At 39.5% G+C, this 17,592-nt stretch overlaps 4 protein-coding genes across 4 annotated transcripts; all 4 read right to left on the bottom strand.

Annotated features, from left to right (window-relative positions):
• Positions 1-1,268: 1,268 nt before the first annotated feature.
• LOC111468070 lies at positions 1,269-2,123 on the bottom strand. The gene has a single exon (XM_023113120.1). It carries the CDS (start codon positions 2,121-2,123, stop codon positions 1,269-1,271), a length of 855 nt encoding a protein of 284 aa, XP_022968888.1.
• A 1,758-nt stretch (positions 2,124-3,881) lies between these two features.
• On the bottom strand, positions 3,882-4,992 carry LOC111468276. The gene has a single exon (XM_023113442.1). It carries the CDS (start codon positions 4,851-4,853, stop codon positions 4,029-4,031), a length of 825 nt encoding a protein of 274 aa, XP_022969210.1. The 5' UTR covers positions 4,854-4,992; the 3' UTR covers positions 3,882-4,028.
• Positions 4,993-6,366: 1,374 nt separating this feature from the next.
• LOC111468263 lies at positions 6,367-7,563 on the bottom strand. Its single transcript, XM_023113427.1, has one exon. It carries the CDS (start codon positions 7,387-7,389, stop codon positions 6,502-6,504), a length of 888 nt encoding a protein of 295 aa, XP_022969195.1. The 5' UTR covers positions 7,390-7,563; the 3' UTR covers positions 6,367-6,501.
• Positions 7,564-8,744: 1,181 nt separating this feature from the next.
• On the bottom strand, positions 8,745-12,950 carry LOC111468121 (nitrate regulatory gene2 protein-like). Its single transcript, XM_023113207.1, has 5 exons — positions 10,911-12,950; positions 10,593-10,792; positions 10,019-10,242; positions 9,198-9,948; positions 8,745-9,153 (listed from the first exon to the last, which is right to left on the bottom strand). Exons 1-4 carry the CDS (start codon positions 12,208-12,210, stop codon positions 9,204-9,206), a joined length of 2,469 nt encoding a protein of 822 aa, XP_022968975.1. The 5' UTR covers positions 12,211-12,950; the 3' UTR covers positions 8,745-9,153; positions 9,198-9,203.
• Positions 12,951-17,592: the final 4,642 nt, after the last annotated feature.

The following is a 17,592-nucleotide window of genomic DNA, read 5'->3' as shown; positions in this document are numbered from 1 at the left end:
ATCTTCTTCGTTGAATTAATTATCTATTTTTCAGAGATATCATGGCAATGTTTGCGATGTGTTCCCCCATATCCAGGTATTTCTCTTGCTTGCTCAATGCCCTTTATAATATGCTTTTTATTCTACTATAGATTGTCGAACAACTTGTAAATTATGAATGCACACGAGTGCTGTTGACATTGTTGGCAACATCCAGAAAGGAATGGTGCTGGCTTATTGAATTTGATAAAATTACTTCTAAAACAATCATTCGGATGATATAATAGTCTAAATCCACCGCTAGTAAATATTATCCTCTTTAGCATTTCCATTTCGGGCTTCTTCTCAATGTTTTTAAAACGCGTTTGTTAGGGAGAGGTTTCCACGCCCTTATAAAGAATATTCCGTTCTCCTCCCCAACCGACGTGGGATCTCACAATCCACCCCCTTCAGGGCCTAGCGTTCTCGCTGACACTCGTTCCCTTCTACAATGGATGTGGGACCTTTCAATCCACCCCTTTCCGGGCTCAGCGTCCTTACTGGCACACCGCCTCATGTCCACCCCCATTCGAGGTTCAGCCTCCTCGCTAGCACATTGCCCAAGTCCACTGCTATAAGATATTGTCTTCTTTGGGCTTTCCCTTTCGAGCTTCCCCTCATAGTTTTTAAAACGCGTCTACTAGAGTGAGGTTTCCACACTTTAATGTTTCGTTCTCTTCCCCTACCGATGAGGGATCTCACAAATGTCTTCACTGTACTCTATTCAAGCAACTCCTTGATCAATCAGTTGAAATGGTGATTATTGTGGTAGAGGTGGCAAGATCCGCCATGATCGCTCGAGATGACTTTCATTAACAGGAAACTGTTCAGCTTTACTATATATAATTGGGTAAATTGTCTCTTAGTTGAAAGGCAACTTACCATGTGCTTCTTGTGCTTATCGCCATTATTGGGGCAATTGGAATCTGACAGCAACGCTAATCTTGATACTTAGCTACATCAGGTAACCACAGTTGTTGAACCCTAGAGGTAACCACAGTTGTTGACCCCTAGTTAACCTAACGAGTTACGGTGAATTTATAACTAAGGAATACATCTTTATTGGTATGAGGCCTTTTCGACAATATCATACCATTGTGGAGATTCGTAATTCTTACCAGGGAAGATATTTATACTAAACTCAAAACTCGAATTAGATTCAAAGAGTTAGATTCTCATAACACTAGAAAGGTATATATATACACTTTGATCTTTACATTTAGCAAAATTGATTTCTCATGGCATTGCCATTAGTGATTCAAGATATTGAGAAGGGATACTCTATTTTTTATGAGATGCCTATTTAGACTGTCTAGATCTTCTTCAAGACCTTGAATACTCGACTCAAACTTCCTCAGCGACTCCTGCAAGCTGAAGGATTCATCTATTGTGTGGCTAGCTATTGAATATAGTATGCCATCCAGCATTTCCACCTCGTTTGCATATGCACCTTCATCTTTGCTGGCAACCCTTTTGGGTTGTACCAGCTTGGAGATCAAAGACCATCGGCTCATCTTTGATGGCACCTTTGGTCCTGCTATGAACGACAATACTGACTCAACAGTGCTATATGTGACTGCTTCCACTTCTTGTAACAAGCTAACAATTGCTGAGCTTTCTTCACTTTTTTGAGAATTTCTGCTCTTAATTCCCTTCAAGGCCTTGTGGACTGTCTTCTTTATCATCTTCCTAGAATTCAAGCATTTCTGAACACCACTTATGATAACTGTTTCACTTTTTCTTCTGCGCAAAACGGATTCAAGTTCATGGCTACATTCTTGTGTCTGCAACAATGCATCCTTAGCAATATCACACAAATCTAAGAGCCTTAGAGATCCTTCTAGCAAGTCATCAGCCCATTTATTATGAGTCTCATGAACAAGAGTTTGTTGGGTGCATGGTAGAAGAAGTAAATTCTCAATGGAATCATGCAAATCTTGAAGGCTGCTGAGTCTGTGGCATAAAGAAGTTGAAGAACTGGCCTCAGAGGACTTCAATCTGCAATAATGTTCTTCAACTTGGGAAACGATTGGATGTGGCTTTGAGGGTAAGCTATTTGAGCGAATGTGGAGTGTTTTCCTTGGGTTTACAGCAAAGGAATCCATTTTCTTTCTCGCTTGGAGAAGCCAAAAGGCTAGCTAATGACCTGAAAAGGGTTGAGAATTTCACTCTGTATTCATCTTTGAGCATCAGGGGAAGCATATATATATATACAACTTGGGTTAGACAGACACGAGGAATCTCATGTTCATCTAAAAAACCATTTCAGCTACTTTCATGCCATGCCTCCCTTCCACTTGTTTCCATGATTTCTTTATACTCACATGCATGTATCTGCCAAATGATGAGATTTTATTGCTATAAAGAAATGGAACAGAGTCATGCATGACTACTGAGTATTCAATTATATTGTAAGCTGCTTCTGGTTTGGATCTAAACTTCTTAGCTGTAATGTTTGGTGATGTCTCTTCTCCACCATCTTTCCAACTCATGAACTAATTAAAATTGAGTTTTGATCATTGAAGGAGTCATGCAATCTTGGGGGACGCTTGGATTAATTTATTGGCCTGTACATCAACTTATCTATCTGTTTTCAATAACATGTCGAGCAATGTTTACCAAATCTCACCCCATTTCCAGGTTCTTAGCTCATTATTTATGTACTTACTGCCTTATTTCATACATATAATCTGCAATTTGTTCTCTGGAGATGCTTAAATTTGAAGCCCACGAGTGCTGTTGACATAATTGGTATCAGAAAGTAAGGCTGACTCGTTTATGTTATCAATCACACCTCCTTGCACACGAATGCCTGATTTTTATAGAACTACTTGCTTATACAAACTTTCTGGTTAGAAGGCGTTTAATTTTAGACCTTATGGATTATTCTAAAGCACATCTTCTTTTGTAGACTGCCTCTGTACCCCCAGACTATTGGTGTGAGATCACCATCGGCTGGAGAGGGGAATGAAACATTCTTTATAAGTGTGTGGAAACTTCTCCCTAGCAGACGCGTTTAAAACCGTGAGGCTGACGACGATACGTAATGGGCCGAAGTGGACAATATCTACTAGTGGTGGGCTTGAGCTGTTATAAATGGTATCAGAGCCAACCACTGGGCAATGTGCCAGCGAGGAGGCTGATCCCCGAAGGGGGGTAGACACAAGGTGGTGTGCCAACAAGGACGCTAGGTCCCGAAAGGGGGTGGATTGATGATTGGAGAAGGGAATGAGTGTCAGCGAGAGCACTGGGCCCCAAAGGGGGGTGGATTGTGAGATCCTACATCAGTTGGAGAGGGGAACGAAGTATTCTTTATAAGCGTGTAAAAACCTCTCCCTAGCAACCCAAGCCCACTGCTAGTGGATATTGTCCGCTTTGGCTCGTTACGTATTGCCGTCAACCTCACGATTTTAAAACGCGTCTATTAGAGAAAGGTTTCCACACTCTTATAAGGAATGTTTCATTCCCCTCTCCAACCGATGTGAGATATCACAATCCACCCCCGTTGGGGGGTCCAACGTTCTCGCTGGAACACTGCTCAGTGTCTGGCTCTGATACCATTTCTAACGGTCAAGCCCACCACTAGCAAATATTGTCCTCTTTGGACTTTGCCTTTCAGGGTTCCCCTCAAGGTTTTTAAAACGCATCGGCTAGGGAGAGATTTTCACACCCCTATAGAGAATGCTTCATTCTTTGCATTCTCCTCCCCAACCGATATGGAATCTCACATTTTATTACTTCGGTTTCTTTTATTGTGCTTGTGTTCACCCTGATTAGTATATTTCTCTCCCCAGATGGGATGTTGAACAGTCCTTTATATTATGGAAAAAAGGATGGAAAAAACTCAGAATTTAGCAGGGTTGCGAAAGGCTTTTCATTAAACTAAAAATAGAGTATCATATGTGTATATTTATACATATTCATTCAAGAACAAACATCCTCAAGTGATCTACATGATATTGTTCAACTCTTTTCAAAATTCGAGACCGTCAGGCTCTAATCTTTCCCATTTAGTGGTTGAAGATGTTAAGAAGGGAGATTCTTGTTCTGATTATGAACCTATAAAGACTCTCAAGCTCTTCTTGAACTTCCTTAATGCTTGCTCCACAATCCCTGAGCAAGCTCTGCATATCTTCAACTTGAACTTGGAATTCCTTGTCAGTTCTGTAATTGGCAATTGAACTCAAAGCCAAATCCAACCTTTCTACAACACTTATGCTTGTTTCTTCGCTTATGCAGGCCACTTTTTTGGATTTAACAAGCTTGGAAACTGAAGTCCAGCAGCTCCATTTTGCTGGAAACTTGGCTCCTGCTATGAAGGACAATAAGGCTACTATGCTGTGGTATGTGACTGCTTCAACCTCTTTTAGCTGACTTCCATTATCTTTATGACATTGTTTTCTTTCCATTTTCAACACTTCATGGACTGCTTTCTTTATCATCTTCCTGGAACTTAAACACTTCTGAACTGAACTAGAAATCCCCATTTCAGTTCTCCTTCTACGCAAAACCATCTCTAATTCATATATGCATTCCCTTGTCTGCAACAAGGCATTCTTAGCTGTGTCACACAAATCCAGAAGCCTGAGAGAGCCTTCTAGTAAGTCATCCAGCCCTTCCTTGTCACTCACTTGAACCAGAGCTTGTTGGGAGTGAGGCAAAAGAAGCAGCTTATCCACGGACTCGTGCAAATCTTGAAGGGCGCCTAGTCTGATGCATAGAGAAGAAGGGGCTTCAGAATCCTTTAATCTGCTCAGTTGCTCATCTACTTGGCTGATGATTGGGTTTGGATTTTCAGGCACACTCTTTGAACGAACATGCTGAGAGTTTCTCATCTTCCTTCTGTGATCGAGTTACCAATGAGTCAAGTAATTTTGATTTGGGTTCATGTTTTTGCAATGATGGTGGTATATATAAGAGTGTTGAAGAAACAAGGGGAATCACCGTCTCAGCTATGTCCAACTAATGTCTCCCTCCAACCAGGTTCTTACTCACCGGCATTCATTGTATTTTCTCCATAATCACACGAATGGATCTTATTCAATTATGTGCCTTTTTTTAATAGATATTGTTTGAACGATCCATTTGTTTGTTGCTATTTGTAAGAGACAGCCTTGTCTTATTCATGAAAGTCATAAACACACAAGTGCACGCGTGAAGTTTCGTTTTCAGTAGATAGTCCTCCCTAGTAAATGTGTTTTAAAACCGTGAGGCTGGTGGTGATATGTAACGGGTCGAAGTGCATAATATAGTGGTGGACTTGGGCTGTTACAAATGGTATCAAAGCTAGACATTGGGCAGTGTGCCAGCGAGAACGCTGGCCACCAAGGAGGGTGGATTGTGAGACCCCACGTTGGTTAGAGAGGGGAACAAAGCATTCTTTATAAGGGTATGATAACCTCTCCCTAGCATATATGTTTTAACACCGTGAGGCTAATGGCAATACGTAACGGGCCAAAGCGGACAATATCTGTTAGCAGTGGACTTGGGCTGTTACAAATGATATTAGAGTCAGACATCAGGTGGTGTACCAGTGAGAATGCTAGCCCTCAAGGGGAGTGACTGTGAGATCCCGCATTGGTTGAAGAGGGAAATGAAGCATTCTTTATAAGGGTGTGAAAACCTCTCCCTAGTAGACGTATTTTAAAACCATGAGGTTGACGACGATACGTAACGGGTCAATGCAGACAATATCTGCTAGAGGTGGATTTGGGCTGTTACAAATGGTATCAGAGTTAGACACTGGGCGGTGTGCCGACGAGGACGTTGGGCCCTAAGGGGGTAGATTGTGAGATTCCACATCAGTTGGAGAGGGGAATGAAGCATTTCTTTATAAGGGTGTGGAAACCTCTCCCCAGAAGACACGTTTTAAAATCGTGAGGTTGACTGATATACATAACGGGCTAAAGAGGACAATATCTGCTAGCGGCGGGCTTGGACGTTTCTTAAACTTGCTGTCATACAAGGGATTTGGCATGCAGCCATGAACAACACGTCTTAGACAAACATGACCTCTTATGAAATCAAAATCACTTGCAAGATTATATTCGTGTTTAAAACTACATACTCTGCATTGTTTTTGGTGGGTACCCCTCAAAAACAAAACTTGATTTCTTAATCAATCAATAATGGATTGGTTGAGGTGAAAGAGATGCGAAGATCCAAAATTATTATATCAAATTATTAGATCAAATTGTCATGAAGGTGAGAGACAATATCATTATAGATCGAGGCTTATGACAAATAGAATTTCAATAGCTGGCAAACTTCCATCATTAGTTGAACTTTAGCTAGGAAAAAGTTGATGATTTTGTTCTTGTCAGTTCATCAGGCCTGATTATTGGAATGGTTAAAGTAATGGCAAAATTAGAGCCCAAGAACATGCATGAAACCATAAATTGAGAACAACGTTTGTATATTTACTGTTTGTTTTTTTACAGTCTACAAAAATGGATACTCATGGGTTTGGCCATGATACTACAGCTAGTAGTTGTAGATATTAAGGATTGAGACTCTGGTTTTAATAAGGCGTCGGTATAGAGCCTCGAGATCGCCTTCGAGTTCTTGAATGTTTGATCCAAACATCTTCAATGAGCTCTGCAAATTCTCAACTTGAGCTAAGAAATCATGTTTCTTTGTTTTTTGACTGCAAACTGAATGTAATGCAGCATCAACCAATGCCACTTCGTTTCTACTTGTTTCTTCAACTTCACAGGCTACCCTTTTGGATTGCACAAGCTTGGAAACAAGAGACCAACGGCTCGAATTCGATCGAAACTTCGGTCCTGCTAGGAAAGACAACAAGGATTCAACGACGTTGTAACCGACGAACTCGGCCTGTTTCAACGAGCTAACAATGGCTGGAGTGGCTTGAGTTTTCTCACAACTTTTGGTTTGAACTGTCTTTAAGGCTTTATAGATTGTTTTCTTTATCAACTTCCTAGAACTTAGGCATTTCTGAAGCTCACTTGCTATGAATGTTTCACTTCCCTTTCTTCTGCGCAAAACTGATTCTAGTTCTTGCACACATTCTTTTGTCTGCAGCAATGCATCCTTAGCTATGTCACACAAATCCAAGAGTCTGATAGATCCTTTGAGTAAGTCGTCGAACGGTTTCGTATCACTATCTTCAACAAGAACATGTTGTGTGAGAGGTAACAAAAGCAACTTATCAATGTAATCATGTAACTCCTGAAGGCCATTTAGTTTATGGCTTAGTTCAGATGAAGAACAAGAAGATGTAGCTTCTGAAGCCTCCTTCAATCTGTGTAAATGTTCATCGACTTGATCGATGAACGGGTGCAGCTTTGAGGGCAAGCTGTTCGAGCGAACATGATGAGAGTTTGTTTGGTTCATAGCAGAGAAATCCATCTTAATCAGTTCTGTTTATGGTCACTTTCTGGCATGAGGGAAGTTTATATAACTAAGGCCAAGGGGCAGAAGGAACCTAAACTAAATGATTGGAATATGGATTTGAAACACCATGTCAGCTATATTCCTGCTATGTCTCCCTTCCACCATGTTAAAACCTGGCCTGTAAGCTGTTAATATTTGCTTTTGTTTAAAGGCTATTAGTTTGCTGAAAAGACAGCCATGAAAACTTAGATGGTTGTCTCTTACGAAGAGAAGCATGTCTCCTGCACACCATGCATACAGCTTACAGAGAATGCAATATCTTTCTGTTTCTTATTTATTTCTCTGCATACACAAAGAACCAATGAACTTGTTCATGAATCTAGCGGTGTTCTTGATAAGAGAGACCTGATTGCCATTGAATGTTATGAAGATAATAGCTTTAATGTCTTGCCTGTGTCTGTACCTGCTTAACGACCTAATAATGTAAGAGCTCGAGCTAACCGCAAATAGATATTGTCTGCTTTGGCCTGTTATGTATTGCAGCCAACCTAATGGTTTTAAAACGCGTCTACTAGGGAGAGATTTTCACACCCTTATAAGAAATGTTCGTTCCTCTCTCAAACCGATGTGGGATTTCAGGGGGGCTCAACGTCCTCACTGGCACACCACCTGGTGTCTGGCTCTTATACCATTTGTAACAGCTCAAGCTGGCCACAAGCAGATATTATCCGTTTTGGCCTGTTACGTATCGTAGTCAACCTCACAGTTTTAAAACACGTCTACGAGAGAGAGGTTTCCACACCCTTATAAGGAATGCTTCATTCCCTTCTCCAACCGATGTGGGATCTAACAATCTACCCTGTTTGGGGGCCAGCATCCTCACTGGTAAACTCCTGGTATTTGGCTCTGATACTATTTGTAACAGCACAAGCTAACTACTAATAGATATTGTCCGCTTTGACTCATTACGTATCGTAGTCAAACTTTACGATTCTAAAACGCGTCTACTAAAGAGATGTTTCCACACTCTTATAAGGAATGTTTCATTCCCTCTCTAACTAACGTGGATCGTTCATATATGGCAAAACTGCATGCATCTGATATCACTTATTGATGTCAAATGAGTGTCTACTTTGCATCTTTTGCAACTAATATGAGATAACCCATATCTGTTAAAAGTGAAGAAAATTATGCGTGTGAACTTACGTCCAAAAGATTAATATTGTACCATTATAGCAAATAAGTTCAATAGTCATGCATTTTAAAACTGTGAAGCTCACGGCGATATGTAACGGAACAAATAGACAATATTTACTAGTGGTGGAATCAACTAGAGAATAACGAGTCAAACCGGAAAAGACTCTTGCTGCTATCAAAAATGGTTTTTCTTATGTACAATAATTGAATACACAGAAAAATAACCCAAAGATTAAACACAAAAAAGTTCTGAAATTTTTCTTTTTAAAAATACAGATATTTCATCTTCATGACTTTTCTGCATCACTGTCAAAAAACAACCCAAAGCTACAGAACCAACGATAATGACCACTTCTGCTCCTCGCACGTCAACCCGAGAATTCGAGTCACTCGACTGTTGGTGGAGAAAAAACGAGTACTTTTCACCTCAGCTGGAGCAGGAGTCTGTCTTTGGCTAGCACGGTGCGAGTGTGCTAGCTAGTTAGCAGCTTTGGATCGGTTGTTTAGCTTTCCCGCTAGCATTCTATCATCGACCAACGGTTGCTCGATCGAATATGACAACACGTCAACCAGATGAAGTAGCATGATTCCATATATCCAGAGTAAGCATCATTGAGAAAAAAAAAAGAGCCTCATAGGACTTTTTCCTGCTCGCGATTCAATCTTTCTTCCTCGCTCCGTTGTAAAAGCTCTTCATACACTTTCATGGAATCCGCGGTGAACCTCTCCATGGCCTCGAAAATGCGTTGCAGACTAGACTGCAAGCTACTATTGCTCATCTCGCTTTGATACACAGCGTTTCCAGAAACGGAGACACGCTTCTCATCTTTAGAAACCATCACCATCTTCTTGTCCAAAGCGTGAATCTGTTTCTGTATCTTTTGGTCGTCTCGGTCCAAGTTTCGAACCTTTCTCTCCGAATCTTTGTTTTCCAGCATTCTCTGTCGCAATTCTAGCTTATCGTGTTCCCATATTTGAAGCACGCTCATACTAAACACACGCATCGAATCAACTACTTCCTTCTCGGAGAGTCTATCCAAAGCCTGTGACCATTGGTTACAGATCACGAATACGAGAGGTGCACCTATTCTTCCAGGTGAGAAGGGAGCTATACCGTCTGGCGTTTCCTCGGGTTCATACAGAAGACACTTCAGAAGCCAGTTATTCAAGGCTCTAACGTACCCTTTTTGCGCACTGATCCAACTAGAGAAGCTGATTGTCCAGTTTAGAAGCTCGTGCTCAAGCTCCTTGGTCGCTCCAAGATGCGCTTCACTGTTATTTTTACCCGATCCAATGGGACCTAAGCTTTTCGATTCACTGATCGCTTGGAACTGGGCACGATGGCAATCGAGCATACACCTCCACATCCTGGTTAACCTGAAATGCAAAGGAACTAATGAGAAAGGAATTTGGGACGACATGGAACGCTCTGAAGAACTACACATACCCATGAATCAATTCATTCAGTTGTGGCCACAATTCTTCATCCCGAATCTTATTGATCGTCATGGATATCTTGTCGACCACCTGAATGGCGATTCGGATTTTCGTAGATAGGCTCCTCACTAAAGCTTGAGTGGTATCAACTTTATGAGCTTCAGCACCCTTCTCGTCTAAACGCTTCAGCTTTCGACACTTCCTTTCATGAATTACCCGCATCTTTTCTTCCGCCTAAGAACACAATTCATTAAAGCACAAACTTTAAACCTCGACGAACATGATCGTAAACCCCATCAATATATCTAAACTACTGAAACTGACACGAAAACGCTGATATAAATTGAAGATCCACAGATACAACAAAACGGATTTCCAGAAACTCGAGATTCGGATAACATCCTAGAGCTACGAAAACGACAATTAGCTTAACAGTCCACATTTCTGGGCAGTTTTTCTTGTATCTGTTCAATCAAAAGCTTTGATTCTTAGTTTTGAAAGAAGTAGGTCCCATATATATAATAATGCAATGTATGTATCAAAAGCTTTGAAAGGATGAACCCAAATGGCAGAGTATATCATACTTTAACTTCATTGTAGAGCTTCTTTTCCCACAGATACAGCTTCCTCAAGGTAGAAGACAGGTTTCCAGACGCCATCCCAAACTCTTCGATATAACTTAACTCAGCTGCAGAAGACGAAGGATCGGCACTCTTCGACGTCGAAGGTTGGGAAGCTACCATCGATAGCGAAGGAGCGACAACGTGCAGCATTTTCGACGACACTGCAAGAAATCCAAATGTTAGGTTCATGAACAGAAAAACAATAGCCGTCTAAAGTTTTCAAATCTACCAGATCAAGCAAAAACATATTATTTAATGGATCTAAGCTATAATACTCACCGTGTTTGCGCTGATAAGGAAGCTTGCCAGCCTCTAGCATTTTGGCGATTTCATTACCGGACTCGGATGCCCTCTCGAACTGAACCTCGATTTCTCTAGCAACCTCATAGGCATCTCGTGAGCCAGGCCTGCCCTTGAATGCACCACCATTGCCTTGCTCCTCAGACTTCTCCGCCTTATCAACCTTCTTATCAACCATACGAACTTCAAATTCGACAGCATCGTCCTCAACTGCAGCGCTCGGCCTCGTTTTGTAAAGCGAGGTCGTTGGATCATCACCACCCCCACGCTCATCCTCTGCAGCTATCTTCGTACCCTTTCCAATGCCATCACCACCGCCACCTTCGTCGACAAGTTTCTGATTCCCATGTACCTCCTTAACAACCTCATGTTGGTAATCCTCATCTTCCAAATCAGGAATCCCCTCTTCTTCCCTTACCTCTTTCGAGTCCCGGCTCGGCGTGTAAGCATTGTAATACTTGTCATAAGTCTCAAATGGGTTCAAGAAATCCCAAGCGGAAGCTCTCGGAGGTGAAGGCGGCGGCGGCGGTGGCTTAGACGACGAACCTGAAGCTCCGGCAGATGGCATTGAACCATATGCAGGAGGAAAAACAGAGCCACCATAATACCCACCACCGTCTTGGGGGTAACCATAAGAAGGATAAGGATTGTTATAAGGCATGTTCGGGTAAGGATAAGGGTAATGCCCTGAAGAAGAAGACGATTCACCGACATGATAAACCTTCTCTGGACTCATAGGCCTCTGCTCGTACACCACAGAGGGTGTCACCGATTTCTTCATGTAATTCATATGCATATACCCTCCACCTCCGCCACCACCACCACCACCGCCACCGCCGCCGGGATATGAACCTAAACCACCCTGATCCGGAAGCATATAACCCATATGGCCGCCGTGCTGCAGGTCGAAAGGCGGGGAGCGATCGGAACCGGATTCATCATCGGAATCGGAGTGAAAATGGAGGTGGGAACCGGAATTAGAGTGAGAGAGATGGTGATGAGGAGAAGCAGATTCTTCAATTGCAGGATCACCCTTCCGATGAGGAGGAAGATTAAGCTTCGGCGACAGAGGAGACCCAGAAGAAACACCAACAACAACAACGCTCTCTTCAATGAAATTATGCAACGAATGACCAATCCCTTTAAGGGATTGAATATACGCCATGTGAGCCTCTGCAAGTGAGTATCTAAGATGAATAGCTTCATCAAGAAACGCACAACGCTCCCGACAGAGCGCCACCGCCGGAAGCTCATCGACCTTAGAGCTCGAACAGCCCATCCACACACACCCCTCGTACAAAACCAAATCAAACCACCGATTACTGAAATGGGTTTCACCAAAAGCTGAAGAAAATCATACCCATCAACTCAAAACACAAAAAAACTCAAACCCCATCAAAATTTCCTAACAACTTGTGAAAAAAAAATCGAATTAGGGTTCAACAAGAAGAAGAAAGGAAAGGAAAAAAGAAGAAGGCGGTGAAGGAATCTTTTGCCAGCTCGGAGTTTGTCGTCAGTCGTCCGCTTCGACCAGTGAAAGTAGAGAGAGAAAGAAGTGTACGAGTGAGAGTGAGTGAGTGAGTGAGTGTGCTTTTTGTTTATGCGTCGGTGTGGGCTAAAAAATAAAGGCTATTATCTTGGGAGTACTGTTTTGAACGCCATTAATACCCATTTTAAAACTCCATAATTCATATTTGGGGATTGAAATTTACAGTAACAATGAAGAAGAAGAAGAAGATCAAGAACAAGAACAAGAACAATTTCATTCCAAATTCTGGGTTATAATATAATTCCTTTTCCCCCTTTTTTTCCTCTACTTTTTCCAACTTTTTCTTTTTGTGGATTTTCAATTGCAATCAAATGGGTACAATTTAGGGTTTAAATCAAAATATTCTTCTGTCCAAACTCCAAAGGAGGTTCTTCCATAGCTACAAAAGTTCTCAACTAGACTACAGCCGGACACTGGGCGAGAAAAGAGAGGAAATTTGGTGTGTTTCTTCGAGAGATAATTTTCTGACCCTCATAGACCACAAAATTTCGAAAATGCCATTCATGTAAAATAACTGTTATTATTATCATTATTTTATTATTATTGGGAGATTAAATTGCCGTTATTTTACATCATTTTTCTTTATTTTCCGTTACTGTAGAATTTAGGGTTTTTAAATTTTCATTTTTTTATTGGTTATATAATTTGTAGTCCGGAATATTTAATATTTATTTTTTTGGCCTTTTTAAGAAAAAAAAAATCAAACAACTTTTATTTTTTTAATATAACCTTATTATTAGTAGCGATTATATTTACAAAAACAAGTAAAGCATAGATTCGGTAACCGTTATGTTTGGATTAAATCATTAGATTTTCCAAAAACGGGATAGATTTTCTTAATTCTTTTGATCCAATCTCCTCAAATTACAATATATTTATCGGTCAAAGGTCCCAGCAAAAATCCTTGACCGTCCGACACAAGCACCTCAAGTGAACATCTTGTCATTCATTTAAATTATTTCTTACCAATTTTGTGACATTTGTATCTATTTGATCCCCGAACTTTTAAAAATGTCTGACAAGTCCGGAACCCTTCGATTTTGTACCTCAAAGTTTCTTGAAACATTTTAATTTAAAGTTTCAGTTTTATGTTTAGTATATCGGTAAATTTTAAAAATTTAGAGCTGAAAGACTGAAGTTGTAATTTTGAAAAAAATTTAAAGTTCGAGACATAAATTACCAATTTAACCTTAGGGCATTATTGGAAAAGAAAAGAAATAAGAAAAGGGAAGAAGGGGGAATAAAGGGTATAGAAGGAAGGAAAAGACAATGTAGATATAAAGAACAGCCAAAGGGGACCATTCCTCGTCAATACAAAACTATTCCAAATCATTGAATTTATGATCCTTCCAATATGTCATTTTATTTCAAAATAATAATAATAATTCTAAGGGTTTTTTTTAAAAAAAAATCCATATCAAAATTCCCAATAATAATAAATAAATAAATCATTTATTCTCTACCAATAATTCCTTAAAAAGGCATAAATTAGTGGATTGATCATAACCTCCACCGAAATGGGTCATGTTTTGATTACAAACAAAGCCATAGAAACGTCCTTAGCTACCGCTATCCTTATGAAACCTAAAGAGCTATCGAAAAAAAGAGATGCAATCTCTCCCTTGGTCTTTTGAGAGGAGAAGGTAGAGAAGAGAACGTCCCTAGCACAATTTTTTTGCTTCCTATATCCTTACTAGTACTAGTAAAAGGGCTCTTCAACCAAGGAGGCATCTCGATAGGAAAGTCAACCACTACATAAATTGTCTTCTGTCTAGAAGAGGGGCTAGCCCGTGAATGGTGATCGTGGTGGGCTCAAATGCACAGGGAGCACACACAAGGTGTGGGGGAGAAGCAAAAAAGTGAGAGCAACCAAAGGCTAGCCAAGCATTTAATTCTTTGCCCTAATGGGGGAATGGTGCGTCATTGTCTATGCAAATGGTACCATTTGCATCTTGCACAACACTATACAATGAGAGACCCTTTTGAATTATTGCCATGCCTATCAAATCTTCTAGTTTTAATGGGTTTTTTTTCGATTTTTACTCATTTATGCACCCAAAAAAAGAAAATTATTGAGTTGGACCAAATATCATAAAGAATTGTGGGGCGCCCGATGCGATTGAAATTAATTCAACTAGTGAATCGAACCCTACCGTCATACACTGTTCTCCTAAAACAAGTATCAAATACTTTATAAAATTTTGAAAAATTACATATTTTCTGTAAATCAATCGAGCTCAACTTGTCACACATCTAAACGATTATGACTCCTGACTTGTTAAATTCAACTGATAGCACCACCTATACATATTGAATCTATCAATACACATAAATTTACGGTCACTGTCGCATAATTTCATTCATGAATTGAAATATTCATCCAATTAAATTCTAGATACCAATAAGGACATGTTTAACTAATGAAAAGCCAGCCAAAATGAAGGAAAAAGCAACCTTATTTTCAGTCAGGCATTTCGTCGAACAGTTGATCGGCAAAGCCATGGCGCAGGGGAAAGAGCTTTAAGTCTACATCAAATCAACATGGGAAGAATCGAACTATTTGGCATGATGATGTCCGATCATTTGGCGCCCAATGCGGAGAGTTCGGCATCGCTGTCTTTGGATTTGGATCCTTTAACCAGCTAGTTGCTGCTCTACTCTGGTTCCCACGTTTGCCATCATTCATGATCAAGAAGGCCCTATGGCTCAAAAAAGTGCTTTGGGGTTAACTAATTGAGTTTGATAAAGTGAGGCCAAGAGACAAATAGGAATAAGAAATCGCATTATTGTTTGTCGGAGGTCGTTGAGCTAAGAAACCCGAGCAACTAGAAGCTAATGAGCCATTTGGGTCATGGGTTCGGTAACTCTATGACTTAAAAAAGGTTTAGAAAGCTAGATTAGAAAAAATTGCAAGTCAGAGTTTCGAAAGAGAGATGTTTTGGGAGATAAACTCTGTCCTAAAATTATTTTAATATCCAAAGCAATTCCTAGGAATTTTACTAAAATACATGTGAGTGAGAAAAAAAAAACATATTGGAAGGACTCGTGTGGATAGTATGAAAAAATGGATTTTAACCATTTCAAAATTAGTCTGATAGCTCGTTTGGACAAAAATTACAATTTATTATCTCATTATTTGTCCGCTTTAATCTATTACGTATCGTCGTCAATCTCACAGTTTTAAAACGAGTCCGCTAGGGATAGGTCTCCACACCCTTAAAATGAATGTTTCATTCCCCACCACTACTAGATATTGTTTACTTTGACCCGTTATATATTGTTGCGTCAACCTCACAATTTTAAAACATGTCTGCTAGAGAGAGATTTTCAGCGTACTCGCTGGTACACCGCCTAGTGTCTGGCTTTGATATCATTTATAACAGTTCAAGTCCACCGCTAGTAGATATTGTACGCATTAGTCCGTTACGTATCACCGTTAAAATGCATCTGGTATGGAGAGATTTCTATACCATTGAGATCGTAAAAAAAATTAAAAAGAATTTTAATATTTAATTTGAAATTATATTATATTAAAAAAAATGCATCATCATGGGATCTTGAGCCAATATAAATGAAAATTAAAATGGAAGAAACGAACTCGAGTTCATGTTTTTTTGGACCACAAACTTTTATTATAAAGTTTCTTTGAAATTTTGTCTTCAACCTCTACCTTAATTACACCAAATATTTTCACCCAACTTTACCATTATTTCTGGTTCTCAATCCATTTTAGGTAAAGATTTCAATGTGAGATGAATTAATTGGGAATATTTACTTTTTAACCATCCTCGTAATTTTAAAATTTTTACTGAAACGGGTTTGCTACGGGAAGGTTTCCACACCTTTATAAATCATATTTTGTTCTTATTCGCTGACACTTTTTCCTTCCTCCAATCAATTTGGACCGCCCCCAAATCCACCCCCTTCGAGACCCAACATCCTTACTGGCATACCGCCTCGTGTCTACCCCCTTCGGGTAACAACGAGCTGGCACATTGTCTGATGTTTAGCTCTGATACCATTTATAACGACCCAGATCCATCGTTAGTAGATATTGTCATTTTTGGGCTTTCCTTTTTTAGCTTCCCCTCAAGGCTTTAAAACCCGTCACCCCATTATAAATTATATTTTGTTCTCCTCCCCAACTAATGTGGAACATCACAATCCATCCAATAAGAAAGTTAAATTATAAGTTCAATCTATAAACTTTTAAATTTGTGTTAATTTGATTTATACGTTTCAAAAAAACACGTATAAGTGCTTTTGGTGAATTCAATAATAAGTGCCTATCGACATTTCAGTCTTCCTTCTCCTTTTAATGCCTACCTGAACGCTCTTTCTTTCACGTAGGCAACTTCTTCCAGAATGCAGTCTAGACGAGGAAGATTTCGAGCCTCACGACAAAGAAATGGTCCACGCTTGCAACAAGCCCACGTCAATTCATTTGAGTTTCATTCGTGCGAGCATACTCCCTAGACGGGATACTTAACACGTTAGCTACAACATTGAGATGAAGATAACTTTAAGAGAGAGTTTAGCTTACATGTGGGAATTTCTTAAAATAAGATAAAGTTTCCATACAGGTATGAGATGAGATCACTTTATGAGAGAGTTTAATTAACAATATTTATTTATTTAATTAATTATTTAGATTAAACAATCAATTAGCCCACATGCAATTGTTAGGTATAGAAAAAGGTTGGTCACATCAAGGCATGAATATTGCTGCATATTCAAAGCTTAACAAAAAGTTGTATCTAATTCACTCATTACTAATTTATTAGGTTAATCTTTATTCAATAATAACATACGCTCACTTTTATACTTACAATTAAAATAAATATTGATACCGACTGATCGTCATGTTCTTCGTCTAAGTCAACTGATATTCAACTATCAACTTTATGATATCAAACTGTAACGCTCCAAACCTAGGAATCTGAAATCTATGAATGCTCAAATTTGATGAATTTGACACATATGTCTAGTTAAAATACTTTCATTTTCGAGTCATTTTCCATAGGTATTAACATTACCACTTTTTTTTTTTTTTTTTTTTTTTTTTTTTTTTTTTTTTTTTTTTTTTTTTTTTTTTTTTTTTTTTTTTTTTTT

This window comes from Cucurbita maxima, unplaced genomic scaffold (assembly GCF_002738345.1).
Source record: "Cucurbita maxima cultivar Rimu unplaced genomic scaffold, Cmax_1.0 Cma_Scf00036, whole genome shotgun sequence".
NCBI lineage: Eukaryota > Viridiplantae > Streptophyta > Magnoliopsida > Cucurbitales > Cucurbitaceae > Cucurbita > Cucurbita maxima.
This window is presented reverse-complemented; position numbering and strand designations above follow the sequence as displayed.

Excerpts from the sequence above, each read along its gene's own strand:
- LOC111468070 (XM_023113120.1), bottom strand. The coding sequence starts at position 2,123 with ATGGATTCCTTTGCTGTAAACCCAAGGAAAACACTCCACATTCGCTCA.
- LOC111468276 (XM_023113442.1), bottom strand. The coding sequence starts at position 4,853 with ATGAGAAACTCTCAGCATGTTCGTTCAAAGAGTGTGCCTGAAAATCCA.
- LOC111468263 (XM_023113427.1), bottom strand. The coding sequence starts at position 7,389 with ATGGATTTCTCTGCTATGAACCAAACAAACTCTCATCATGTTCGCTCG.
- LOC111468121 (XM_023113207.1), bottom strand. The coding sequence starts at position 12,210 with ATGGGCTGTTCGAGCTCTAAGGTCGATGAGCTTCCGGCGGTGGCGCTC. Across the intron at positions 10,243-10,592 it reads AGCTCTACAATGAAGTTAAA|GCGGAAGAAAAGATGCGGGT; the intron begins GTATGATATACT and ends TTGTGTTCTTAG. Across the intron at positions 9,949-10,018 it reads CTGAATGAATTGATTCATGG|GTTAACCAGGATGTGGAGGT; the intron begins GTATGTGTAGTT and ends TTTGCATTTCAG.